The sequence below is a fragment of the Dromiciops gliroides genome, chromosome 5, assembly GCF_019393635.1.
Source record: "Dromiciops gliroides isolate mDroGli1 chromosome 5, mDroGli1.pri, whole genome shotgun sequence".
NCBI classification, from domain to species: Eukaryota; Metazoa; Chordata; class Mammalia; order Microbiotheria; family Microbiotheriidae; genus Dromiciops; species Dromiciops gliroides.
In genome coordinates this window covers 17512233-17522834 of record NC_057865.1, presented here as the reverse complement: position 1 = coordinate 17522834, position 10602 = coordinate 17512233, and the positions used below count along the sequence as shown (strand labels likewise).

At 50.6% G+C, this 10602-nt stretch overlaps 1 protein-coding gene across 1 annotated transcript; it reads left to right on the top strand.

Moving 5' to 3' along the window:
* Nucleotides 1–309: 309 nt before the first annotated feature.
* HOXA13 (homeobox A13) lies at nucleotides 310–2598 on the top strand. The gene is made up of 2 exons (XM_043968282.1): nucleotides 310–1264; nucleotides 2138–2598. Exons 1-2 carry the CDS (start codon nucleotides 310–312, stop codon nucleotides 2380–2382), a joined length of 1200 nt encoding a protein of 399 aa, XP_043824217.1. The 3' UTR covers nucleotides 2383–2598.
* The last annotated feature ends 8004 nt before the right edge of the window (nucleotides 2599–10602 follow it).

The following is a 10602-nucleotide window of genomic DNA, read 5'->3' as shown; positions in this document are numbered from 1 at the left end:
GCGGCGGCAGCGGGCACAGGAGGAGGAGGAGGAAGAGGAGGAGGAGGAGGAGGGGAAGGAGGAGGAGGAGGAGGAGGAGGAGGAGGGGGAGGAGGAGGAGGCCCAGCCCCGAGCCCCCGGGAGCAGCCCGCTTTGCATATCACGTGGGAGGGAGCGGGTGGGTCGGACCAATGGGCGGACGCCTGGCGCGACCCCGCGGGGCGCGATCCGCCCCCCTCGCTCGGGCCCCGGCCCCGCGGAGCGCGCTCTTCACTTCTTGGGGGCTTTTTAAAACAGCGCCACTAGGGTCTTCTCCATGCGGCTCGGGCTATGACAGCCTCCGTGCTCCTCCACCCCCGCTGGATCGAGCCCACCGTCATGTTCCTCTACGACAACGGCGGCGGCCTGGTGGCAGACGAGCTCAACAAAAACATGGAAGGGGCGGCGGCGGCGGCGGCGGCGGCTGCGGCAGCGGCTGCGGCCGGGGCGGGGGGCGGGGGCTTCCACCACCCAGCCGCCGCCCACGCGGGGGGGAACTTCTCCGTGGCCGCGGCGGCGGCGGCGGCGGCGGCGGCGGCGGCGAACCAGTGCCGGAACCTGATGGCGCACCCGGCGCCCCTGGCCCCCGGAGCGGCGGCCGCCTATAGCGCCCCCGGGGAGGCGCCCCCGTCCGCGGCGGCCGCCGCAGCCGCCGCCGCAGCAGCCGCCGCCGCCGCTGCCGCGTCCTCGTCGTCGTCGTCCTCGGGCGGCCCCGGGCCCGCGGGGGCGGCGGGCGCCGAGCCGGTCAAGCAGTGCAGCCCCTGCTCGGCGGCTGCTCAGAGCTCGTCGGGCGCCGCCCTGCCCTACGGCTACTTCGGCAGCGGTTACTACCCGTGCGCCCGCATGGGCCACCACCCCAACGCGCTCAAGTCGTGTGCCGCCGCGGCGCAGCCCGCCTCGGCAGCCGCCGCCGCTGCCGCCGCCGCCTTCGCTGACAAGTACATGGACACGGCGGCCGGCCCCGCCGCGGCGGCGGCCGAGGAGTTCAGCTCCCGCGCCAAGGAGTTCGCCTTCTATCACCAGGGCTACGCGGCTGGGCCCTACCACCATCACCAGCCCGTGCCCGGCTACCTGGATATGCCGGTGGTGCCGGGCCTCGGGGGCCCCGGCGAGCCCCGCCACGAGCCGCTGGGGCTGCCCATGGAGAGCTACCAGCCCTGGGCTCTGCCCAACGGCTGGAATGGCCAGGTGTACTGCCCCAAAGAGCAAGGCCAGCCTCCCCATCTCTGGAAGTCCACTCTGCCCGGTAAATGACGCCCCTCTCCCTCCTCCCGCGGCTCCACTCCGCTTTTCGAGCTGGTGCCTCTGCTCGTCCTTCGCCCGCTTCTAGTCCTTCCCCAGCTCCCCTCTGTACCCTCGACGCATCTCGAGAGCCAGCCGAGCCTTCTCTTCCTCTCCGTTCTTCCAGTCATCTTTTATGCCGAGTCTTTGCTACAGCCCCTTCGGTTTGGCTTCCTACTTCCCATTTACTCTTGTCACCCTCGTAGCGGGGGTAGGTTAGGGGTGCCCGAGAGGTAGCTAAGAGGCCTCTTGGTTGGCTTCTCTTTGCCTAAATCTCCTCCCTCTGGAGCCCTTCTCCTGCAAAGTAAGGTTCTCGGAGTAGTTTGGGGAAATCATAAAGAGTCATCCCTCAGCCTCCAGACCTTCCCCAACCTCCAATTTCTCTCCTCAGTTTCTCCCAATTGACTGTAGTCAAGAGGTGCCCGTTTTCATATAGGCCAGAGAACTAAACTGGGAGAAAACTTGGGAGGGGGTGGGTGATGTGGCAGCTGAAAGTCTTGTTGTCACCGGCTACTAGACAAAAATGCCCCAAGCTGGGCACCGATGGCAGTCTTGAACAAGGGTGGGTGTGAGCACCTCTTCTCATCCATCACGTAGCCAACCCTTGCTGATTTTCCATGAGGGTAAAAAAGAACAATCTAACCCCACATCGATTCTTCCTCCCGTAGGACAAAGCTCTGGGGTCCAAAGGTGGCAAAGGTAGAAGTAGGCTGGGCAGGCGTCAGGGTGTTGACTGTCTGGGAGTCGGACTGTCGCTCGTGCCATCCCCGGGCACAGTAGGCCTGTTCGCTGGGTGTGTAACTCGCCTTCTTTCTCTTTCTCTCTCCCTCCTGTATAGATGTTGTCTCGCATCCCTCGGATGCGAACTCCTACCGAAGGGGAAGGAAGAAACGGGTGCCTTACACGAAGGTCCAATTAAAAGAACTCGAAAGGGAATATGCTACAAACAAATTCATTACTAAGGACAAACGGAGGCGGATATCAGCCACGACGAATCTATCCGAGCGACAGGTCACCATCTGGTTCCAAAACAGGAGGGTCAAAGAGAAAAAAGTCATTAACAAACTCAAGACGACAAGTTAATGGATTTTTTTTTAACGGAGAGAAGAGGCAGCTCTTCTGCGGAAAGTCTCCGAACTCGTTGCCTTGCCCACATTCAGATAATAATAATTAACTATCACGAAAAACGATCAGAGGAGAGACAATTGCCCTCTTCTTTCCTAAAGAGATAGCTGTGTCTTTGACGGAACCGATAATATTTTTTGAAAAAAAAAAAAACCAAAACCAAAAAAACCTTGCGATAAGAAACAGTTAAGACTTCACAGTTCTCCTGAAAGCCCAAGCTGACTGACTGTTAATGCCCAACTCTAGAACCCAAACGCCAACCCCCAAATACGCAATTTCAGATAAGTTACGCATTTACTGAAATCCTGTAAGTATTTATGTGACCTTTGTATTTTAGGACGCTCTCTTAAATGCTTAGAATCTGAAAGCTGGTGAAATTCACGAGGTCATGGTCAACGTCTGCCTTTATTTAAAAAAAAAAAGTTCCCCCTACGTTTGCGATCCCAGTGTATGTGGGATGACTGCTCAGGTAACTTAACTCCGAGTGAAAATGTCCACTTGCTGGGTGGTGAAGCTAATGCATTTATATATATATATATATTTTAATGTATAAACAGAGAGGAAAGAAGGTACTGGAATCTGAGGGCAAAAATAGCAAGACAGAGGGGGAGAGGGCAGGGGAAGAAGGCAGCACTGGGAAAGGAAGATTTCTAGTCTGGCGAAGACAGCCAAGCCGAGCTCTGGAGGATAGGAAGCAAATGTCTGATTAGAAATATCCTTCTTAGAAGCATTTCTAATTGCTGCTAAACAAGCAGATATCGTGGTATTTGGACTGTATTTCCTGCCCCTACAAAATCATTGATTTTCCAAAGGACTCCGCATCTTTTAATCAATCTTTGCTCTCCCAAGACACCTTCTAGCCTAATCCTGTAACTACCACCAAAACAAAAACACAGTTGGGGAAAAAAGAAAACCCTCCCAACTCTTGTTAGACCACGGATAGAGTACTGCTCAGAATTGGCCTTTTCTGTTTGACGAAGCTTTTTTTCTGGAGAAAAAAAAATGGGGGTTAGATAACTCAGAGCCGAAAGCCATTCTTGCCCCATCCCAAATATTTTGATTTCTATAGCCTATATTTTGATCATTTAAGTAATTAGTTTTTTCCTTGTTTATCATCTGTTATGAGACCGCATTAGGCAGTGTTAGGGATTCGTCTTACAGCACCTTTTTAATCAATCAGTTATTTCAACCAGCACATTAGACTTGTTCTTATTCACTATTAAAAAATGCTATCTTGTAAATAAAGACATTCAGCGCACTGTGAACGATGTATCTGTGCACCCTCATTTTTTTATATTTCTACTGAAAATGAAAAAATTCTAAGACATGTAGATAGTGATCTAGTGATGTTTATTCTGTTAATAAAATAGTCACTGCCATACAATCTCAAGGAAATACTCTTTATTTCCCTACCCCGACGTGCGCTACGCGGAGAGTGAAGACCCAGCTTTATCTCATCTTTTAAAGCTAGGACCCTTCTTTTCTATTCTCAATCCAGTTCCTATTCTTGCTATAAATTTTTGAGCAAAGGGCGAAATCTCCCTATCTCTAAATTCAGTCAGACGATAAGTGCTTAGGGAAGGTTAAAGTGTCAGGTATTTTGAAGGGGGGGAGGGGGGAAAAGAAAGAAAAAAAGAAAGAAGGAAAGGAAAAGCGATAGTCCAAATTCCCAGGCTTTCAGTGGAAATGAGAACCAGTTGTGAGTATCAGAAATGCTATGGCTGCCGTATTTTAAGGTATTTGGTTGGGTCTGGACGTGTCTAAAAGTGCAGGTTTTGATATTTGTTGAAATGACAAGACTAGGAAAGGCCTTAAACCTTGACCTTGACGAAAAAAAAGACAATTTGTGACCTTGACTTTTGACAGCTCATGAATCGGCCTCTTTGGGATTGGTGGATCAAGGGCGCCATCTGGTGTTTCAGTGAATTGTTGTCATTCAGCTTGTCTTCCTAGCGTCTAAAGCTGCTTCTGGGGTGGGGGGGCAGGGAGGAGATGGGAAGGATTCGAGGTAGCTACTAGGCCTTTTCTAAGGCAGAGCTGTTCTCTTTTTGGGGGGGGGGGGTGAGGCTCCAGCAGAAGTAAATGTAAATAGGTGCTAATTACATGGATTTGTGAATACTTGACATTTGGGTGGATACACTCAAATTTTTAAATAGAAATGTGTACCACCAGGCTTGGAAAATATTTTGTAAATGCTATATCCAGTTAAAGTGTTGTGGGCCAATTTTGGCAGTGTGTGCTGATTCATGGAGTTGAGGGCATCATCTCTGTACTCTTGTGCTTTAGGTGATACGTGTGTAAAATCTCCTTTAAAAATTATAATAACGGTCATTCCAAAGCTCAATATTGAATATTTTCTACTGTGTCAGAAGTACATGGGCGTGTTTTCAAAGTGGAGTATGTTTGTTACAGTACAGGAGGCCTCCCTAAATAACCTTCCTTTCCTTCCCGTCATCTCCTAAGGTGGTCTACCACCTTAATTAGAACTATTGGGGAACCTTTATGGCAAATAAAAAAGGTTTTAGATGCCTTGCTAAGCATAGACTTCTAGAATTACATTTCAGAAATTCAAAGAAACCTACCTCTTTAAAGGTCAATACGGAGACCCTTCTTGATTTCAGAGCTACAGATATGAGCCTAGGAGTCATTCATAGGGAAAGTTACAAACTGTGTTATTTTGTTGGGATACACGAGTTGAAAGCTTGTGAGACTTTTCTGTTGGTTTTTCAGAAAGAAGATATGCATGTATTACATAAATAGAATGTATTTACATATAAACACTCTCATATGTCCATATAGGTTTTGTGTGTATGTGGTAGATATATACATGTAGTTGTGTGTGTATACACATAGGGCTTTATGTGCAGACTTTTGTTGAAAGGTTTGACTTTCCGTTTATATTGGAAATAGGACCTCAGTAATGATGTGCTGAAGACTACTTTATCATTACATGGAATAATACAGTCATGCTCAGTTGTGAGCTATACAAACACACACATAAACAACCCAAGACACTTGCCCCTCTGTTGTTCCTGGCACCTCCACAAAGGTGGACCTTCTTCTTTAAGATGCATAATTATAGAGAGAAAATGAAAGTATTTCTCCAAAACTCAGCCACCTTAAAAATTATTACTAGAGTAATTTCATAAAATGTAATCCTACTTTGAAGATATAAGGATTTTAAAGTATTTTTGAGACAAATGATAACAACCTACCCTGGCTCTCTCCATATAAAATACACAGTCACATATAAATACACCCCCAGTGTATTTCCCAATGGAACCGCACCTCAAGGGCATCATAGACTCTTTGGGAAGGCCACCGAGCCTTGCCTATTCCGTTTTCGTGTTTGCTTATTTGTAGACATGTAGTCAGGGAAACTTCTGTTGGTGCATGGATATTAATTTCTAGAGAATGGAGTAATTTACTAATTATCCTGGCTTGGAAAGCTGGCAGGCAGTAATCTGGGTGACCTCAGGGGTTCAGACTTCGAGGGCCTGATACTAGCACCAGCACCGGCTCCTTCCGTCTTGTTTTCTAAACCCGCCCTACAAGGAGCCTTGTAACCTTCAAAGACAACACATTAACTGCAGGAATGGGGGGTATTGTCGAGGAGGCAGATTTGTATGGTTCTAAAAATGCTGCCATGGTGTTGATGGTGTTTCTTCACTCTCTTACATTTAAAATATTCCTTAATCTTCGAGATAATGATGGTAGTAGCTGCGGTGGCTTGTGAAGCCCAGACATGAACTAACAGAGCAGAGAGAGCTGGGTAAAGCCCAAGCAGCTCTCCTCCTCTCCTCTCCTCTCCACTCCTTTCCTCCTCCTCCTCCTCCTCCTCTTTTCTTCTTCTTCTTCTTCTTCTTCTTCTTCTTCTTCTTCTTCTTCTTCTTCTTCTTCTTCTTCTTCTTCTTCTTCTTCTTCTTCTTTTCTCTCTCTCTCTCCCTCCCTCCCTCCAGCCTCCTAAAACGCAAAGCAGGACGGCTTTGGATGCAGCTCGAAAACATTCGTGGAATTGACCAAACATTGTCCTTGGGCTAGCCCCGCTACTTCCGGGCCAGAAAAGTTTTTTTTAAAAAAAACAACCAAACAAAAACCCCGCATATACACCCAGAAGAGATTGGCCGATCAACAGTGATCAGCGCTAGGTCCTTTAGCCTTATTTATTGCATCAGGGTTTTTATGGAATAGAGTTTATTAAAGGCATTTCACATAGAGAATTTGTAACACGTCGCTATGCGCATTCCTCTGCTGTTAACGCACAGTCTGGAGTTTTAAAATAGACCTATTTTAAATTGCAAAGTACATACATTCACAAAAATGTGAAATGGGACTTTTGGGGGGGGGGGAACAGACTTAAAATCCAGCCTTTTCTTAAAAACCCTGAAGTGCAGAAATTCAACTCAGAAGGTCCTCTAGAGGAGGAGGGGGAAGACTTTTTCAACAGTGGAATAAGGCTGGGTGCTTCTGCAGACTTGCCGAATAGTCGGTGTGGTCGTATTTGCTGGTGTTTTCTACAACCGGCCTCTTCTTCCCCTTTCTGTTCCCTGCATCCCTCCACGGTTTCTTGGCCTGTCTAGAGCCGAACAAGGACTTCGGATCCCATTCCGAGCCCTGGAGCTGGCCGCCCTAGGGAGTCCTTCCCTCCCTCCCTCCCTCCCTCCAGGACCTCGAAGATGGAGACTAAGACCCGGTCCCACCATTGATTTATGCGCATTCCTTTAAAGTTGATCGAATGCGTGTCAACAGCCCCGAGACCTGGCGGAGAAGCGGAGAAATGCCCAGTCAGTGGCTCACGTCCCATTTTTCATAAGCAAAGATGCAGCCGATAGACGAGAGGCAGGGAGAGATTTATGCCGCACTCCCCGGACAGGCACGCCAATTAAGTTTTCATCTGCTCCGGCCCGCGGGTAAATAATAGACTGCTTAATTCCTTCCGAAACGGGAAGGGCGGCCTTCGGCGGGCTCGGCACCTTCTCCTCCTCAACTGCTCCTACCTACGGGGGATGGGGGCGATGATGGCGCAGCTTGTTTGTTATTTTAATTTGCAGTGAAAGAAGAGAAAAGCTGCGAGGCCATAAATATTCTTCTGCCCCAAGTCCCAAGTCCCGCTGGCCAGGCTGGCCCTGGCCTCCCTGACTTGGTCTGCTTAGGGGCACAGACCTGGGGCTGCCGATTCATTGCTGAGGCGCAGGAAGCCAGATTTGCAAATGCCTTTCTAGGAGGCACACCTCCCACCCCCATCCACCCCCATTTCTTAACGTCCAAACAGGCCTGGGGGGATAAAGGCGAGATGGGGGGGGGTGGACAGAATGGGGTGGTGGTTTGGGTAGGGATCTGTCGCACGCAAACGCATCAGGCTTTTCTTTCATTTGGAACGGGTGGAGGAATCCCGGCTACAAAGCGGAAAGTCTTAGCAAAATGGTACCGGAAGACAGAGCCCTTGATCTTGACAGTAGTTCTAAGAATGGGAGAATCTGAGAGAAGGTGGTGTGTGGTGGGAGGAGAAGGCAGGCTGGGGGGTGGGGGCGGTGTACCTGAGTTCCAAAAGCGCTGGCATCGAGATTCGTTTGGGGGGTGTGAGATTGGGGGACTTGCAAGGGAGGATGCGGGCTGCCAAGACTCAGGCGCTTCTCGACCCTAGCCCTAGCCCAAGGCTGGCATACTCAGTTGATGTATGCTGACGTCACCGTGGCCTCAGAGTTGGGTTTTGAAAGATTGGATTCGTTTGGGTGTTGTTTGAGGAGGACAGGCAGAGTAAAACGAATGGATGGATAGATTATGTGGGCCCCCACCCTCACCAGGCCTGGCCCCCGACAAGAGAATAATTGGGGATTTAATCGCTCTCCGTCTTAATTCTTGGCAGAGCAGAAGGCGGTTTGCAACGGGAAATAAAACTTGACAGCGACATATTTCCTAAAAGGAATTCTAAGACTGACTGAAAAGAAACTGTGTTTTTCTCCCCCAAATACTTCCGCTGGAAAATCCTGTATTTGTTTAGGCGCTGTTCGGAGTTCTGGGAGTTCTGGGTTCCCTGGCCCTCCTGCGGAGCCCCTGCCGGTGGAGGCTGGCCCTGGGAGCTGCCCGTGGCCTCTCCGGCGGCCTCAGAAGGGCTGCCTGGGCTGCCTGGAGAGCAAGTAGCAGTCAGAGCTTTCCTAGAACTCGGGCTCTAGGCCCAGGAAGGCCCTTCTCAGGCCTGATGATTAGATAGGAAAAGCCCGAGTCTAAACGCAAGAGAACTCTAATTCTCAACTGTGGATGAGATTTGTTTTGTTCGAAGGGAGAATGCAAAACCCAAACAACGAATGCGCCTTCAGTGTCAAGGCCTGAGGATCAGACCCCTGCTGAAGGCTGGATCTCCTTAGGGTGCGAGGGGGGCAGAGGAACTGGGGTCTTGGCTGTTGTACCTTTTGGTTCCACCACCACCACCCCAAGCCAGGGACCCTCATTTCTGGGTTGAATGTTGCAGAACACACCGTGGTCCTGTAGTGATGGAGGGTCCGGAGAGAGGAGAGGTCTGTGAGGACCGGCCTTGGTGGATTTAGGAGTAGAAGGGTAGCCGTAGCTCAGGTCTGGTTAAACCGGGGGAAGGAGGAAGCTCTGCTTTCCACTGTCATTGTTGCCCCGGGCTCCCAGGCTGGGTGGCAACCATACACAAAGCCTGGGACTGGGAAGAGGGGATGAAACTGGAAGTAGTGGAGCCGGGAGGGGAAGTTTACCCAAGACGGGCGTACAGGAATAGGGATTGTACCGATTGCTATTGGGTGGAATAGCATTGGAAAGTTCCCTAGATAAAGAGGCATCTCTCCTCCGCCCTCCTTCACTCCCCCCTCCCTTTCCCTGCCCCCCTTTCCCCTGTAGCGTGAAAGAAAGCGCCCTCCTCGGCAGCGTAAAGGTCAAGTCCTCTTGCGCGCCATCCACGGTCATGTCTGTGGCGGGGCCTTCTGCCTGCTGGAAGAGAGTAGAGAGAGGGGACACTGGCCTCTCCAGAGCCCACCATGGACTTTGGGGGTGGAAGGATAGAGACGGCGGCTGAAACGGTCCAGTCTTTCTTTGTGACTTTGTTCTCTCTCAGATTCGTTAATTCCTGGCAAAATGTTGAGGGCGAGAAAACCGGGCTGCTTGAAGTACCGACGTCTTTTTATTATTGAATTTTTCTTTTGGGATGGGGTTATTTTGCTTTGAAAATCGTCTATCTACGTGCCCCCCCCACGTACCCCCTTAACCGATGAAGTGATTGAAGAAACAAATCCTTCAATGAAGATGGCTGGTCGGCCTCTCATCATCCCTTCGTGGAGGTTGCGGGGAGAGAGAGAGAGAGAGAGAGAGAGAGAGAGAGAGAGAGAGAGAGAGAGAGAGAGAGAGAGAGAGAGAGAGAGAGAGAGAGAGAGAGAAAAGAAAGAGGGCATCAACGGCTCATCGGGGCTAAGAAGGGATGCAGCGCCTTCCTCAGGACCTGAGCCCCCTCTGCAGACCTCTTCTGGATGCTGTTCGTTGACACCAAGGCCCGGCCACGTCAAGTATGCAGTCCTCAGCAGGGTAAGAATCGAGGGAGAGTGAAGCGCTTGCGGGTGGGGTGGGGTTGGCGCATGGCTTGGGGGTGTGGAGGGGGACTGATTGAAAGACTACAGTGCCGTCGATATGGATTGAGATCATATCTGGAGACCTCCTGAGCTGGGGCCTGGGCAATTTCTTTCGGATTTTTTTTCTTTTCCATTTGTAAAATTCAGACTGAGTTTGCCGAAAGACGGCTATGGCTCGGACCCTAGGGGCCTTTTGGGTGCCCAGATACAAAACCTGAATACAGGCAGGGAAAATGAGGCCAAGAAGACCTACGAGTAGGAAAGAGGCAACCTGGCTGCCATGTCGGCTGGGGAGGGCTACCTCCCTTCTTTGGGTTTGCGAAGCCCCGCTGATGCACGATTCCCTGCCCCCCGCAACCCCCTCTGCGTCTGATAGGTCCTGGATCTCAACGCCAGGACTCTGAGCCCTGGAGACCTAGAGATGGGACTGAATCAAATCCTGCAGAGATTCGTGATGGCGTTTTGGGCAAAACCTCACCCTTTTCCTATTTCCCATTTCCCCATTTCCCCAAACTTTCCTTTACCCATCATAGCAAAAACAGAAATGAAGGGTGATTGCCAGAGTCCAATTCGCACCCCACAGCAGGCCGACTCT

Bases quoted from the DNA above. Each gene is read 5' to 3' on its own strand.
- HOXA13 (XM_043968282.1), top strand. From the start codon at position 310: ATGACAGCCTCCGTGCTCCTCCACCCCCGCTGGATCGAGCCCACCGTC. The intron at 1,265-2,137 runs GTAAATGACGCC...CCTCCTGTATAG, and splicing joins CTGGAAGTCCACTCTGCCCG to ATGTTGTCTCGCATCCCTCG.